This window comes from Arachis ipaensis, chromosome B3 (assembly GCF_059453495.1).
Source record: "Arachis ipaensis isolate K30076 ecotype BB chromosome B3, ASM5945349v1, whole genome shotgun sequence".
Classification (NCBI taxonomy): domain Eukaryota; kingdom Viridiplantae; phylum Streptophyta; class Magnoliopsida; order Fabales; family Fabaceae; genus Arachis; species Arachis ipaensis.
Genome location: NC_142438.1, coordinates 55,905,143 through 55,923,811, shown reverse-complemented (window position 1 = coordinate 55,923,811; position 18,669 = coordinate 55,905,143). Strand labels below are relative to the sequence as shown.

Sequence of the window (18,669 nt, the reverse complement as noted above, 5' to 3'; positions counted from 1 at the left end):
CTTACCTCTAAATATTTTTATCCTATACTGTTTGTATTTAATATTGAGCCTTCGCGAATACAAACCAAAACTTTCAGCAAGAAAACGAAGAGTCGGTATTTTAAATCATTTAATCTCAAAATTATATATATCCACGTAGCATTATATACATAGACTTACTCAAAGATCCTCAAATACAATTCCTACCCCTTTAAAAACTAAAACAATAAATGACGAGGGAAAAATAAAATCTAACAACTCAACTTGTAAACAGAATCTTCTATGCTCTTATAGTTCCGCACTAAGTCTTCGCACCTGTAGTTGAAAGGGGTGGAGATAGGGGGTAAGAATTGGGGAGTTCTTAGTAGGGTCGGGCTTAGAAGTTTAGTTTATTTTATATATACTTGATCAGCAATAACAGTCAACAAAGGACAATCCAATTCAACAATTATAGAACACATAATTCGAACAGCCATTTAGCACACCCACAATCACAGGAAGCACACTCACAAACAAATATGCGCAAACAAGCATGATGCATATCTATTCCTATCGCAGGCCATGAGCTCATGTGTTGGTTGCCTACCCACTCTCGACATTACCCGGGCACAAGTCCCAAATATGGCTTTCCAGATGTATACAGTGTGCATATAAGTCTTACGGCCAGGCCGCATACAGTGTGACTTTTAAGTGTATTTCAATATGCTTACATCTAGAAAATAGTTATCAGTGTGTGGGCGTCCCCACTATACATTTGGCACTAAGGCCCAAACAAGGTCGCATTTGCTCTTCTGTGACAAATAGTCTTTTAAAGCTTTTTCTTTATCTTTTCCCTCTACTCTCCTGTGGCAGAGATCCCTTTAGTTAATACATTCTTTTCTTTTCCACTCTCTGCTCTCCTGTGACAGAAGCTCTTTAGATTCTTTTCTTTTCTTTCCTATCATTCCATAATATAATTTATCTTCGCATTATTCCCTTGCCTTTCCCTAAGTGTCTTATGGAAAAGAATTATAAAATACTTTAATTAAGTCTGCGTTCTCTAAAACTCTTAAGATTACTCTACTTGCTTGCTTTCTCATTAATATTACACATTATAATATTCTTACAAAATAATAACTTTGATAAATACTAATTATAATAATTATTTATTTTAATATAAATGAGTAAATTTTAAAGAAGTATTTAAAATAATATTTATATTCTTCTTTTAAAACTTAGTTTATCAAACCTTATTTTTAAACTTTTATTAATTACTTTCTAAATCACGAATATTTTAATATTTTATTTTTAACCTTAATATTTTATAAAGTTATATTTGAAACCCTCACTAATTTTTATATTTATAAAAATAATCCTAAACTTTTATAAAATACCCATTTTTACCTCCGTACTTTATGTATTATCCAAAATATCCAAAAACTTATATAATTACAAATTGTACCTCGATTTTTATATACAAATACAATGTTACCTTTCAAAAATAAAGCTTAAATATTAATCTTCCTCTTATTCCAAAACCGAAATCCTTAGCCCTTCCTTTTCAAAATATTACTTGTATTTTAATCTGTTTTCGAGTTTTCCGATTACCCTTTTTTACAACTTTTAATTTAATCTTTCAACTACCAAATCTCTTTAATTTCCTTAAAATACTACATCACAACCGTCCCAAAATTATTAAAACAATCCTAGCTGAGCTGTTCCTCATAGCCAAACCAACAAATCACAAGCAACAACAATAATTCAACATAAACTCATTCAAACTCAAACAATAATCAACCAAATCAACATTCACTTACCAAATTCACATTTAATTATTATAAAGTTACCAAACCCTACCTCCGTATAAAATCAAAATACTCAAGGCTTCGGAGAAGTTTTTGACCGAGCTGCCAAAGAAAAAAATGTCAGAAATCGCCTATACCTCCTAGAATTCTAATTGGCTGAACTCAAGAGGAAAAGAGACTACATACGTTACCGTTAACTTATACCAAATAAAAATGATATCATCGTGTAGAAGAGAAAGATACAAACATTTTTACCGGATTAAAGTTTTTATTGGAGTTCGAAACGCAAGAAATCAAAGACGGAAGTTCGAAGGTCTCACGGTTCTCTTCAAGAAATACACTCGATCTCTCTCTCTCTCTTTTCTTTTTTCCTTTTTCCAACTTCAATTTGGTCATGGAATAAGCAAGAAGATTAGATGGTGAACTTGAAGAATTAAGCTTGGTTAGGTGATATTATATATATATATATATAGCTTATGGCTAGAGCAATGGGAGGGGCCCCGGCATAGAAAACAGTAAGGATAACGAGCGCTCCGCCCGCCTCCTTAAGCTAGCTACAGAAGTTCTCTAATTGACTCCTTAATGAGCTTATATAGAGTTACGTAATAGTAGTAAGTGAGAATAGAAAGGTAAGCTCGCTACTGATCCAGACAAATATTCATAATCTCCGTGAATGGGCGGCCGCCCGCCTACCAATCAAAGAGGCTGAGAGTAAGCGTAAGCTCTTCGAGCTTCCCTTCATTCGCTTCGCGGGAGCCGCACAACACATAGCTGGCTTTCAGAGGGTCTTCTTAGTGCTTACCAAATAGAATAACAAGCACTCAAGAGTCTTTCCTCTAGCGCAAAAAGTAGCTTCTTTCCTCACTAAGTCCCCCGATCAGTAAATTGAAAGATTAGGGCAGGCATTAGTTGGCCGGCCTTAAGAAAGAAATTCTACATTATCGATGCTTTCGCACTAGTCATGAATCCATCCTGAGATATCTTGATTATCTTTATGATGGCAACTCCCTCTCGCCCCTATTCAATAAGGCAAGCTGCTAGTCGAACTAGAGCCTTATATATATATATATATATATATATAAATAATGGCATTACAAGCCACGTTGAAATTTCTTTCTTTAATTTTCTTTGGCTTAATGGCTTCGGCCACATCCCTTCCCTTTAGTCCCTTATAATAATAATAATAATAATAATAATAATAATAATAATATAAAAATTATAATTTTTTATATTTTTTTAAAATATCTCTTTATAATAAAAATTATTTAAAAATTTTAATAAATTTTAAACTCAAAATATCATAAAATTTAATTTAATTAATTTAAAAAATTTAAATAAAATAATAAATCTTGAATAATTTATTATTTAATTTTTAAAAATTCGGATTGTTATACTACTCGATTTCTCTTTTTCGAAAATTTGAGCAATTGAATCATTTTGAGACAACACTCTAGAAGACTCATCATGTTGCTCAATCTCCTTAACTCTTTTCTACAGACACAAATTAGCAGATACAATTATTTTGTTGATGGGTCCATTTCATGTCAAGAACACGCCAAAGAGGATGATTAATTGTAACACTTTCATTACAGTCAAAAGAACACACAAATATGAATGAAAAAAATTGGTCTCAAAAGTTATTTACATAAAACAACCAAAATAGAGCATATGTTTCATAGGATGCCAACCACTATAAAAAGAAATAGAGAAAAGGACAAATAGGTCCTTGACCTTTTGTCCCGCAGACATTTTCGTCCCTGACCATTGAAAAATACTTTTAAGTCCCTGACCTTCACAAAATTTGGACGGATCAGTCCCTGACGGAGGCATTTGGACGGAGGGACTGATCCGTCCAAGTTTTGTGAAGGTCAGGGACTTAAAAGTATTTTTCAATAGTCAGGAACAAAAATATCCGCGAGACAAAAGGTCAAGGACCTATTTGTCCTTTTCTCAAAGAAATAAGGAATAAGTGAAACTGAAGTATTTCAATTCTACTCCAACTGTTTCTAAATTACGTTGAAGTTAAAACTGTCTAGCAACATCTGAGGTAAATTTGGAACAATAATTAAAAGTAAGCAGAATTAAAAATTGTAAACTTCTTTTGGTCCATTTTGAAGTTGGGGATATTGTAGGTGAAAAGATGATGAATTAGGATTAATAGAAACTCATATTTGAATATTTTATTGCTGTTTCTAACCCAATACCAAACCAATTCATGAAGTAAACCATTCAGTAGAGAAATAAAAGACAAAATAAAATAGAGAAGTAAATTATTAACCTAATAGAGATCATAATTTTATCGATCAATTATAATAAGTAGTACTTACACCAATTACTCTTACTTTATCATTGATATAGAAGCTATCTGTTTTTTTGTGCACTGTGATCCATAACTCTCCTCTACCGACTCTCCTCCCTTATTGTTCTGACTGTAGCAACAAAGTTTATGCTATTATCGTATTCTACACAATCAAAGAAGCTTAAGTCATAGAGATAGTCCAAATAATGAATAAAAAATCAAAGTACCTCTTCTTTCATCCGCCATGCGAAGCTTTTCGCCAGTGTGGGTATATAGTTATTTTGATCGATTAATCGCGTTTTTTCTGCACTTCTCTTATTGGTCCATCAGAGACAATGGGCGATTAGAAAATAATTTAAAAAGACTCAATGCAACATAAATTGTGTTGTTGTGTACCAATGATATACTAGATTACCTTCGTCTCAGCTTTGGCGCGATAGTCAAAGAACCATCTCCAATGCTCTTAATCAATTCCCGGCAGACGGTGCTCAATATTTTTTCAGTCGTGAATGTTGAATTTAGATCTTAATTCAAAAATTTGTTATGAACTTCTCTCTAGTCATAGGTTTTAGCTTTGTTTGATTGTAGCTTTTAGTTTATAATTTCTTATTTTTCTATTCTAGTTTCTTATATTTTCTTGTTATTCCTCTATTCATTATTTTAGTTTATAAACACTTGTTGAATTCTCAATTTTTTTAATGAATTTAATATTTTATACTTTATTTTTACTTACATGACTTGTTATTGTCAATTTTTTGTATTAGGTAGTTGTATATTTCATTATTATTGTAATTTATAATATTTTATATTTATGCCTTTCAAGTGTTTGATGAAATGCCTCGCTTAATTATGGAGTAGATTTTTATTTTTGGTTTGGATTAGTAACTTGGGTGATCATGAGTTACTATTGATATCTAAATTGATTGATAATTTATAGATATCAATTAATATTGTTTCTATTGACGCTAACTTTTCACTAAGTTCAATTAATAAGTTAGTTAGAACTTGTGAATTAGACTTAATTAAGCCTAACTGATTTTTTCTTAATTCGTAGTGGTTGACGAGTTAGGTTTATTATTTGTAATTATCATATTATAGTTAATGACAAAAATAGCGATTCTTAATCCCCATCCTTACTAAGATCTTTTTAGCATTTAAATTTATTTTTTTTTTATTAGTTAATTGCCTTAATTACTCTTAATTTAAATTTTCTGTATATTTATCTTTTGTTTGTTCTTTTAATTTTTTACTATTTAAATTCTCGTCAATTATAAATAAATCTCCGATCTCTCATCACCAATAATCATGCACAATATTATAATTTTTAAGAAGAATAATCCAAGTTTAAACTCTCAATTATTAATTTTTCAATTTGTGACATTTTTAACTAAATTTTAAAAGTGTTAATTATCGATTTAACACTAAAAAATCTTAAACTTTTAAATTTTTTAATTTTTAAAGGACAGATAACCGATTTATTTTTAATGTTTAATTTACTAGTTTCAATTTGATTCTTATAATTTTTCTTTTTCTTTTAACTATATTAGTTTTATTTTAAAAGTCCAATATAAGCTATAACAAAACAACAACATAGACGAATATGACAAAGCAATTAATTATTATACTAAACATTTCTTTTCTTTCGTGCATAAGAACCGCATTTTATATGCGTATATTATCAAAAATGTTCGTGCACATAAAAAAAAAAAATCAATCACCAAATCAATTATTACATATTTAATTTATATATAAATATATATAATATTTGATATATTTTTAATATATATTTTATATTTTAATATATATTTTATATAAATAATTAATTTAATAATTAAATTTTTATATGCACATAATAAATATATATATATATGAATTTTATTAGACACTATTTCTTTAATTTTGTAATACATTTTTTTTATCCAAAAATAAATAAATATTTATAAGTAGTCTATCTGTAATTGTTAGTCAAAAATAATTATTTTTGATGAAAAAGTTATTCGAAAATTAGTAAAAGAGCTTAAAGGAAATTTATATCAAAGAGGTTTTGTGTTTGGGGATATCGAGTAAAAGTTTAATTGGCTGAACAAGTTAATAAGTTATTTGACAGAATGGATTGAAGATCTTAAATTTAAAAGATTGTCTTCCAATCGTTACACATAATCGAGCAAAAAAATGGAAACAGTTACCCACATTTTCACACACGTTAAAATCACATTTCAATTCGATCGGTCAGGAAATGGCTATAAATAGAAGAAAGCTCGTAGATACAAAAGTTGTAAAAGTTCAACTGGCTGAACAAGTTAACAAGTTATTTGACAGAATAGATTGAAGATCTTAAATTTTAAAGATTGTCTTCCAATCGTTACACATGATCGAGCAAAAAAACGGAAACAGTTACCCACATTTTCACACACGTGAAAATCACATTTCAATTCGATCGGTCAGGAAATGGCTATAAATAAAAGAAAGCTCGTAGATACAAAGGTTAGAACTTTGTTTCAGAAATTACTCACGCACACTCACATTTCAGCGACTTTTTGAGTCTGCTTCTACTTGTGTTTATTTTTTATTTACATTTTTTGCAAAAACTTTATATTTCTTGCAAATTTATCATTCAAGTAGCATTTAACATTCTTGTCCGATTTACATTCCTATATTTTTCTTTTCGAATTGAAAGTTCTTTAGTATAATTGAAGGTATTTTACTGCTTTATTTAAATTCAATGCAAACCATTTCTAATTCAGTTAAATTTATTTTCAAAAGTCCTTATTTTATTTTCAGATTTTCTTAAATGTCGTCTAATTAAAGGGTCTTTGATGCATGTTTAGAAAATTGGTACTCGCAAAGAGGAGTAGGTTTCGCTCCCAAACCATTAGATATCGAACCACTATCGATTTGCTAAAAATCGATAATACATTAATATTTGATTGGAAAAATTTTAATATCATATTATAATTAAATAGGTCTAATTCAATTAAAAAATTCAAAAAATAAAAATTTCTCACATTTCTAATTTTTTTAAAAATAATGTGAATAACGTGGGATTTTGTTGTTTGTAATAATAGACTCTATATTGTACAAATATATAAATAATTAAAAATTGTATAAATAAATATTGTATAGATATATCAACACATAATCGATGGTGACAAATTATACTTTTTCATATACGTTGATTTTGGACATAACTCTTAAATACTAAATAACTAGTAATAAAAGAGTTATTTCTTTTATGAAACAAATTAGAATTTATTTTTTATCTTTAGACGATATTGTAAAAGAATTTTACATTGTCTTCTAAAATAATTTATATATTTAGATGACTTTTTAAAAAATAAATTTAAAATTAGTCACTTTTATTAATATAACACTATATGATTAGACGTATCTATAAAATTATTTTCTACCGTAATTTTATAAAATTAAATCCATAAATTAAATAAATCCCAAATGTTTAAACAAATTGTCGTTATCAGAAGTTTAGAACGATAAATATGGCCCTAAAAATATTTATAAAAAACAGGACCACAACCCCCACGAGGCCACAATGTTACTAAGTGCTTCGGTTTCATCGCAACAGAAAATTCCATAGCAAAATTGCTTCATAAAACCAAAGCCAGATTAAAGTGGATGACAACTACTAGAACTCTTTCAAGATGGCATCACCATCAAAGCCTAGGTCTCCCTTTGGTTGCTTTGTTATTTCCATAACCTTGGTTCATTTCATTGCTTCAATAACGAGTTTAGGCACATGCCAAAGTCTCGTAGAAGAGAGTAGTACTAGTGATGACACTAATACTAAAGCCTTTTTCATCTTTGGCGACTCTACAGTGGATTCAGGGAACAACAACTACATAGATACTGTTCCGGAGAACAGAGCTAATTACAAACCATATGGGCAAAATGGGTATTTTAAAGAACCCACAGGACGTTTCTCAGATGGCCGTGTTATTGTGGATTTTATAGGTACGATTACGGTCATGGAATGCATCTATTACCATTGTTCTGTTATTTTCTTTTCTCACGCATGTTAAATCTAAGAATTCAGTTACCACGTATTTATTTATTTATTTATTTATTTTGGATGAAGCTACAAGAACAGGATTGGTCTAGTGACGAAGAGAGTGTTAGTATATATATATATAACACTTTTACTATTAGAATATTACTTATATATCTGTATTATTTACTTACATATATAAGAATTTTTAAGATAAAACTTAAAATTAAAGACATTTTTTTTTATATATACATACACATACATACATTCTATATGTCCAAAAATAATAGGAAATTAACAGAACATATAACTCAAAAAATAGCATTTCTTATCATGATTAAAAAATACATCAAATATATATATATATATATATATATATATATATATATATATATATATATATAATAATAATAATACAATTTTCTGTCTCTCATAAAATAATAAATTCTAAAATAACAACGAGAAAAAAATAACTCAATTCAAATTCATTCTAAAAATAAAATTTAGTTGTCACAAGTAACAAACCTTATAAAAATAATCGAAGTATTCAAACTTTGGGTCATTCTCCTTAGGAATTGCAATAAAGTGTCTTGTTATTGGCTATGAAGTATGTTTTGAGATTTTTTGAGATAAGAGACAAGAAATATAAATGACAAAGGAAATAAACTAACAACTAGAAAAGCTCTTGGCAAGGTATGAGAACTAGAAGTTTTATCCTAGTTATTCTTATCAATTATGATGAGAATTGTTCATTGCTGCCACTTAGTTAACCTCTAACTATGAAAGAAAGTCAAGTGGATGAATTAACTTGATTCCACAAGTCCTAGCCAAATCGTGATGAAAGACTAGCTTTAGTGGCATTCAAGTCAATTAGCAACTTCTAATTATCAATCAACAAAAGAATTAGATAACTCAAAAGTCACTAATTACTCTACCTAGACCAAAAGGAACAAAATCTAACTCATAACTAAAAGAAGCATTTCATCAAACACATAAATGGCAATAGAAGTAAACTACATGAATTGCAAGAATTAAAGAGAGATCTAACTACAATGGCAAGAGATCAATAATAGAAAATCAAAGCAACATAAAAAGACATGGAAATCATAAATTGCATTGAAAGAGAAATAGAGATCTACATAAGAATTCATAAAGTAAAAGGAAAATTGGAGCAAGAGTAGAAGTAGATCTAGATCTAAGAGAAGAGAACTAAAACCCTAATCTAATCCTAATTCTAGAGAGAAGTAAGAGTTTCTCTCTCTAGAAACTAACTTTCCCTCCAAAACTAAACTAAACTAAAACTAATGTGATGGAACGTGATGACTCCCCCCTTGAATTCTGTCTTAAATAGCCTCAGAAATAAGTTGGACAGGCCCAGAATTCGCCCCAGCGTTTTGCCTTTAAGTGAGTCACGTGCGAGCATCGACGCGTACGCATGGGTCACGCGTACGCGTCGCTTGGCATTTTTGCTTCCACGCGTACGCGTCATGTGCGCGTACGCGTCGCCATGCGACTTCACAATCCACGCGTGTGCGTATGCTGCGCGTGGGCATCGATCTCAGTATCCCAAATCCTTGTTTCTTCATGAGTTCTCCACTTGCATGCTTTTCCTCTTCATCCTTTTGATTCATTCCTAGCCTTTTCAATCCTGAAATCACTAGCAAACATATCAAGGCCTCTAGTGGAATCAAAGGTGAATCAAAATTAGCAATTAAGGGCCTAAAAAGCATGTTTTCACATTTAAGCACATTTTAGGAGACAATCATGAAACCATGCTATTTCATTGAATAAATATGGGTAAAAGGTAATAAAATCTCCTAAAATCACTACAAGATAAACCCTAAAAACGGAGTTTATCACTATCATTGTTTTCTAACTCATTCTTCAATATCATTTTCTTCTCTAAACTATTTTTTTTTCATAATTAACCAATTTAATTCTACCACAGTTTACTTTTCTTAATTTCGATCATGGGGCATATTACTCACTTTCCATTCCTTTCAAGATTTACCGTCTAGTCTATCTCTTTCTTGAAAAACTACTATACTACGATTTCAAACCAACAATCTCAATTACAAACAAGCAAAAAATAACACATTCTTCAATTTCACAAATACAGACAAACAATTTCAAGCAATATACAAACAAATGCAGTATAATGCATGCTTGTCCTACTGGCTGTGAGCTCATATGTCGGTTAAACTACCACCTGACACATCTGGTAGCTAACCTGGACATCATCTCTTTATCGTGCATCCTAAGAGGAAAATATCTCATGCATGTATAAACTGGTCTCGTAGGAAGAGTGTCCTGTCACCTTCTCTTGGAGAGGCAACGCTATCCGGGAGAGTGCCTGGCCACCCTTACATCAGAGAGAATGTTATGCAACAAGAAAGGGAATCATCAACCTAACTCGTCCATACCACAGTTGAAAATTGAATCGAAGGAAATCCTCAACCTTCTATCTAATTCCCCAATGCAACAAGAGAGGAAATTCTCTACCCCGCTTGTCCACCGTAACACAAGAGAAAGAATCATCAACCTCACTTGTCCACCGCAACACTGAGCAAGCAAGACAAAACTATCATCTTTGCCAGGTGCAGGTATCTCATCAGTCACGCAAGCGGGACAAAATTTTCATCCTTGCCAATTTAGTTATTATATAACAATCACAATCAAAATGAAACATAGCCATAGTCATAACAAGGATCATAATCAAAATCATAATTCTTTATAATCACATTTATCATAAAAATAATCATTCTTAAGGTGTGAGCATGACAAAATTACCATCCTCATTGTGGGAGGGACGAAAAGTAGGATAAAATCACCATCCTTAGTAGATGCAAGTGTCTCATATCACAGTTATAATCACAATCAACCACAGTAACAGTTGTAATCAATTTCATAAGTCTTAATTCCACATATCTCCAACTATTACTAAAATATTTAACCTCATTGTCAATCCGTAAACGGGACAAAGCCACCGTCCTCACCATGGACAAGACGAACCACCATCCCACAACATTAATATTTTCTTTAACAAGTTTTATAGGAGAATATTTCAATTTAAATGCATTAATTCCATCCCCCAATGCATTCGAGGTCTTTAGAATGGTTCTTAGATTCCATACAGAAGTCACTGGGGGTACAAACTTGCCAGAAAAGGCTTAACAACTCAAAAAAAATTCATCAATAATATATCATCATCATTAATTATAATATCTTGCATATATCTCAATTTAATCACAATTCTCATCGATGAGTCTCATATCAATTTCACTTTTCACTGTGAGCCTCTATTCAAATCTTATTTTTCATATTAGTTTCAGAATCAACAACACAACTCCACTTTCTATTCCGCACACTTTAAAATCTGCCGAGTTAGGTTTAGGCTGTTACATACGACTTGCAGATATGTGGTGTCGAATACAATACTCTAAACTTATGGTCAAGATTACAAACTAACTCAAACACATCATCTTTATTTCATTCAATCTCATTATATCATTTTTTAATGAGTCATTTTAAAAGCTAACAAACTAAACTTTCATGATACTCAAGATCAAGTTAGATTATAGCTAAAGTTTCTCAACTCTTATCTCACAATTCTTAGAAATCACGACTTTATTATCATATTTCTCAATTATCCCTTTTTTCTTCAACTCTTATATATAGCTCCATTAAAACCTCATATTTACATTTCTTATTTCCAAACCCTTTGATTGATAAAATAATGAACTTTTAAATATATAATTAGTTAAACCTCTTTTTAAGTTAATTTTAATTATTTATTTATTCTTTTCGTTGTTGATCAAATTAAACAAGTTAATTCGCCAATCAACTTCACAATTAACACAACCATAAGTGCATTTTGTTTAATTAAGTTTCCAAACTAATTCCAACTTAATTTTAAATTCAAAATTTTTCTAAAAGACTCATAAATCATTTTATTTTCCAATCATAATCTTAATTGAAACATAATTATTTATCCTTAAACAATTACTTTCATTTCTTTAAATTCGCTAAAGCTCCCAAAACATAATCCTATAATATGGATCAAACAACTTAAACTCTAAGAAAAATCTCTAATATTTATAAAAACAACAATAATTCTTATCATTTTTATTATTCAATTTCATTCAATTCTTATAAAAATTTTGGCAAAACCTCTCCTAAAATTAGACTTTTTCACCCTTCAAAAGTTCCATCCAAACCAAATATCTCTCAAACCCTTCTCAACCTTTTCAATACCAAACAATTTCTCAACATATACAAATCAAATTTTCAATACCAATGTATTTATTTTTATCTTAATTTATCTTTAAGTTATTAAATTTTCACCATATTAGGACAACAAACAATTTACCTAATTTCTAATCTACCCACCAAGAGACTTCAACCATTGTTTCTAATCCATTTTATTACTTTAATATTCATCCTCATTTAACCAATTCTATTTCTCCAAAACAGTCTAATTTAATTCAAAAGATTCACATAATCACAAAAAAAATTATATTTTTCATATTGATATCGATTTATAACAATTCCTTGAAGTAAAATAAATTTTAAAAAAGTCACTACATCAAATTAACTCAACAACACAGAAACACCAGCAGCAGTACTAGCAGCTCCGATGACTCCCCGCAGCAGCGATAGCAACAATCACAGCATGCAATTATGGTAACTCAACCCTACGACATCAACACCTCAAAATCATTAACAAACTAATAACAAGACACTAGCGGTGAGGGTTCCAGAACAAGAATACTTACTGTAACTAAGAAGGAACAAGAGAATGGAGCAACAGTAGCTCTAGTGGTGATTTTTGACAACGTTCGCGCCATTTTTCAGCGACAGAGAGCTTCGGCAACCTTGCAAAAATCAGAGGTAGAGGTAAAACTAGGTTAGCCTCCACTCTGGATCTCCAACGGTAGCGCCAGTTCCAACAGCGGCGCATAACTCGACACCGGCTCCACCCACAGCAATGATGGCAGCGGCGGTAAGGGAAACACCTATCACCATCACGTTCCTCTCCCCTTCTCTCTGGTCATTCGCTTTTCTCTCTCTTCGCGAGCTCTTTCTCTCTATTCGAAGTCCCAAGCCTGCAACCGCGACAACGACGATGATCTCGGCGACGACGACTTCTTCCCTCATTCACTGGCTCGCGTCTCTCTCTTTCTCTCTCTTCTTCGTGCTTGACGACGACAGCAACTTCCAGCCCCACCAGCACCGTCCCTCCCCCTCTCTTCCTTTTTCTTCTTCTTCTCCTTCCTTCCTTCACGTTTGATTTCTCACCTCTCCCCCTCTGTTTTCTTCTTCGTTTCTGGGTATGTAGGTGGCGACTAAGTGTGTTAAGGTTAGGGTGAGAGTAGTAAATGAGTATGCGGGTAGTTTTAGGGTTAGGGTTAGAAAAAGGGAGTAAGGATAGAATTTGTATTTTGATAAAATTAGAGGGTAGAATAGTAGTTTAAAAACCAAATTTAATCCAATAAAATTATTTCAAAAACATTATTTATTTATCAACTTATTAATTGATTCTCAAATAAGTACTCTAATTTAAAATTAGAGATATTCTAATCAATTTTCTTAGTTTATAAAACTAAACTAAAAATTCTAATTATTCAAATTAAATTAACAAATCCTTGTTATTTTTCAATTACTAAAACTTTAAATTTTAAATAAAAAATACCCAATTATTATGAAAATTATATGAGTCCTAATTAATTTAAAACTCAATTTATCAAAATTTGATTTAATTACATTAAATAAAAAATAATTTATAATAGAATATATATATATATTTATTGTCTCTATCGTTTATGATTACCTTTAAAGATATTTCTAACATTTATTTTTATACATTTTGTTCTTAATATTTTTAATTTGTATGTAAAATTATTCTTAAATGTTAATTCTATCTAAAATGTTAAAGGTCAAAATTGAAGACACATAGAAATAACTTTGACACAAATCGAAAATATTAAAGATAAAATTGAATAAATTGAACATGTTAAGAACAAACTTAAATGAAATTAAATGATTCGAAAAACGATGACTAGACATCAAACATGGCTGAGCCAGCCACGAGCGTATTTGGACTAAACTAAGATATGACACGGGATGGTCAAAGGCAGGCCAAACTTAGGCAACAATGACCTTGCACCAAACACGGCTGAGTCACTGAAATGCTCAAACTAGGGTAAGACTCAGGCAATAGTAACCGGACACCAAACACAATCGAGAGACTCATGTGTTGGACTAGGCTAAGACTAGCCTTAGAAGATGACCACTTATGAATAAAAAACTCAATTACAAATTTTTAAATTAGAAAATTCCTATTTGAATTGTTTTCAAAATATCAAATAAAATGTTAACATTTTCATTTTTTTTTTAGTTATTTTTAATGTTGTAGAAGCCAATTTGCTTCTGTCCTAATTATAGTATGTGCTGAGGTTTTATTGCTTTGGTGGTACAGGTGAGTATGAAAAGCTGCCACTAGTCCCTGCATTTTTACAGCCAAATGCTGATTATACCAATGGTGTCAACTTTGCTTCTGGTGGGGCTGGTGTTCTTGCTGAAACCAATCAGGGAATGGTAAATTCGTAATTATAAAGGATAACCATGCATGTGATATTTAATTTAATTGGTATCTTAGGATATATGTGAACTTGTTTGCTAATATGTAAATTTTCCAACTTAATATTAATCAAGAAATATCCTTTATGCAGAGTTCTGTTTCATGTAGGTGATTGATCTTTTAAATCTCCATAAGAAAGTTGTTTAATGTAGGTGATTGATCTTCCAACACAACTAAGGAACTTTGAAGAGGTGAGAGTGTCACTATCAGAAAAGCTTGGGGAGAAGAAGGCAAAGGAGTTAATCTCAGAAGCAATTTATTTCATTAGCATAGGTAGCAACGATTACATGGGTGGTTATTTGGGTAACCCCAAAATGCAAGAAAGCTACAACCCTGAACAATATGTGGGGATGGTCATTGGAAACTTGACACAAGCAATCCAAGTAAGATTGTAAGAATAATCAGTTGCAAGATCTAGTTAATTAAATTATCCCAATTAACTAACACCAGATTTGTCTAAATTTGTTACCCTTTTTTTTTTATCTAAACTTTGAAAAAAAAAAAGTTGTTAAAAGACACTGTCATATAATTCTTAAACACTAAATTAATCGAAATCTTGGTATTAGCATTAGATAACGGTTTAAAAAACTGAAAAATAATTATATATTACTCTTAAGTAATAAGGTTTTATTATTGAAAAAACATTAATTTTTTATTGATCTTTATAGTTTATAAATTCATAAAATTTTAATTAAGTTCTCACTTCATTAAAAGCATTTATAATTGGATCTCTACGTTAGATGAAAAATTTATCCAGGTCCTCACAAATATTTTATCTTTAAAAAAAAAAAAGCAATAATCCTTGGATGCTTGTTTCTAAAATATTCTATTTATACATCAAACACAAAAATAAATATTTCAATGATATTTCATATTCTTTTACCAAAAACATTTAGCATTATTAGTAGCAAAATCCTAATTAAAATTTTATATCCAGTACAAAAATTTAATTACAAACTTTTAAATTGAAAAACCTAATTGATGTTAAAATGTAAGAACTACCAAGGTAATTAAACTTATTAAAAACACAAGAAGTTATTTATCATTTCTTGTATTCAGGTACTATATGAGAAAGGGGCTAGAAAATTTGGATTTTTAAGTTTGTCTCCATTGGGATGCTTACCAGCCCTCAGAGCTCTAAACTCAAAATCCGACAAAGGTGGCTGCTTTGAAGCAGCTTCTGCTCTTGCTCAAGCTCATAATCATGCTTTGAGTAGTGTTCTCAAAAGCCTTGAGCAAATCCTTGAAGGGTTTAAGTATTCTAACTCCAATTTCTACGATTGGCTTCAAGAGAGAATAAGTAACCCCACCAATCATGGTATGTATGTATACAGTATACTATCCACTATTCATTTTCATTACTATCTGCGTGCTGTTTATGCTTTTCTTTTTATGATCTTGGAAAAGGTAATTTTATAATTTAGTTTCTTTTATGTAGTTAAAAAATTAAAACTGATTTCTTTTCTAAAAGAGCTAGCTATTCTATTTAGTATTTCCAAAAATGTGAAAACTACTTTTTCTTTCATTTTAATTATTTTATAAAACAAAAATTTTAGAGACTCAACAACTTCGGTATCATGGATAACCAACATATATCAAGTTTTAATTTTGACATTTTATCAGTTTCTATACATATACAAATTAATGTATAAATTAATATACAGTGTAACACGAGTCATTTATATGTTATACTGAATAATGCTATAATGAAAAATAAAATTTTAGTGAAGACTAGAGACTACTTTTTTTAGTACAAAAAATTCCATAAAAATATTATTATATATAATGTACATATTTTTTATAAATTTAATTAAGCTCTTTATTTTTCATGCAATTTTATTCTTCAACAAAAAATCTTCCAGTTGAAAATATTAGAGATATAACCATTAATGTTGCTTTCTCCTATTAGTTTAAATTTTTGGGATAAGTGATTTCGTAGCAGAAAATAGATATTTGCTATTCCAAATTTTGTTTCAATTTTTGAAGGTTTTAAGGATGGAATCAATGCTTGCTGCGGAAGTGGGGCATATGGGGGTGTTTTCAGTTGTGGAGGCACCAAAGAAGTTGAAGATTACGAATTGTGTGAAAATGTTGGTGACTACGTATGGTGGGATTCATTCCACCCAACAGAGAAGATCCATGAGCAATTTGCCAAAACTTTATGGAATGGACCACATTCCTCAGTTGGACCCTATAATTTAAAGAGACTCTTCTCTAACATTAAGGTAATCAAGGCCCGCACTATAGCTGATGTAGTTGACAGACAAGAGACCGGTGAGCAAGGAATATTTCAGCAGTGAATTATACAAAATAAATAAATAATAGCAACAAAAAGATCTCACAGTAACACTTCCACTTTGAACTTTTGAGTTTATGATATGTACTTAGTATATATTGAACTTTTCACATTCTTGTGAATAAAATCTGAGACCCGTCCCAGACTCTGTCGTTTGCAAAACATGGCTTGAACGACAATTTTAGAAATAATGCCTGTTCATGGAATGCCAGGTAAAATAAGGTTTTACTGGGAAAAAACAAAGTCCATATAGTATATGCTTGATCAAATTAATATGAGAAATTGACACTTTTTTTTTTCTGTGAAATGTCTAAATCACATTCCTTGGCTCATTTTTTTTATATATAGAAAAAATGTTAATATTATACAATGAAATGGATATTTATATAGTATTTACAACTACTATGATGTCAGTACAAATTGTAAATTACGTTTTATGTTTCTATTTTTTTTTCTTTTTTTTTTTTCTTTTTGAACAATATAAAACGCAAGTTACGTTTAATTTTTAAAAAATTTTAAAATAAAACCTACAAAAATGTAGGTTGCGTTTAGCATTTTACTATTTTTTTAATACTAATATAACTAACAGTAACAATAATATAACTAAAACGGTGAATAATCATAACAATAATAAATATACAGTTCCGTTTAATAATAATAATAATAATAATAATAATAATAATAATGCACACAACAATAATATATAATAACAATAGTAGTATTTAATAATAGTAATTACAATTAATAATAATAAAGTTTAATTATTTTGTTGATTTTTATAATTTTATTAAATTTTTAATTAGGTCCTTGTATTTTTTTCTTTTTAATTGGGTCTTTATACTGCTTTTAATTTTGTAATTACGTCATTTTCATATTAAAAATGCTAAAATTAACATAATATTTTTACCAAAATACTTGCGACCAAAGATTTAATTAAGTTTTTAATTATAAATATCTTCAATTTATGAAGAAATATTCAGTTAATTCTAATATTTTTACACTAGGAATGACTTAATTACAAAATTAAAGTAATATAGGGATCTAACTGAAAAAAAAAAAGAGAAACCTAATTAAAAATTTGATAAAATTATAGAGACGAACAGAACAATTAAATTTAATAATAATAATAATAATAATAATAATAATAATAATAATAATAATAATAATAATAATAACTTGTTGTAGTACTAATAAAAATAATAATAATAATAGTAATATAATAATATTAATAATACTAGTATTCCAACTCTTTGCTGGGGATTTTTTTCTCTTTTTTTCTTATGTTAAAACGCAAGTTACGTTTTGATTTTTTATTTTTTTGGTTCTAATAAATGCAGATTGCATTTTGTAGAACAATAAATTTAAAGATTCATAATTTTGTATAACACACTATAATACAATATGTGTGTATAACACTATTTTTTTTTCAATTTTTAAATTATTTTCTGACATTCCTCACTCTTTTATTTTTAACATATATTTTTTTTCTTATAAAAATTAAATAATATATATTTTAATCCAATTAATTAAGTTAAGAAAGAAAGTGAAGATGAAAGCCTCCCTCCAACTTCAGTTACGAGCACCTCTAATTTCCACAAGTACTTGATCAATGGGATAGTCAAATATGTATTTCAGGAATTTGTGGACATGACCAAATAAATGGTCCACTCC

At 29.7% G+C, this 18,669-nt stretch overlaps 1 protein-coding gene across 2 annotated transcripts; it reads left to right on the top strand.

Moving 5' to 3' along the window:
• Positions 1-7,600: 7,600 nt before the first annotated feature.
• On the top strand, positions 7,601-17,241 carry LOC107630589 (GDSL esterase/lipase 5-like). 2 transcript variants are annotated; one of them, XM_088509671.1, is made up of 6 exons: positions 7,601-7,741; positions 7,894-8,028; positions 14,541-14,659; positions 14,855-15,085; positions 15,762-16,020; positions 16,689-17,241. In XM_088509671.1, exons 1-6 carry the CDS (start codon positions 7,693-7,695, stop codon positions 17,000-17,002), a joined length of 1,107 nt encoding a protein of 368 aa, XP_088365797.1. In that variant the 5' UTR covers positions 7,601-7,692; the 3' UTR covers positions 17,003-17,241. The 2 variants fall into 2 exon arrangements, with proteins under 2 accessions (XP_088365797.1, XP_016189268.1); XM_016333782.3 differs by having other exon boundaries at positions 7,601-8,028.
• Positions 17,242-18,669: the final 1,428 nt, after the last annotated feature.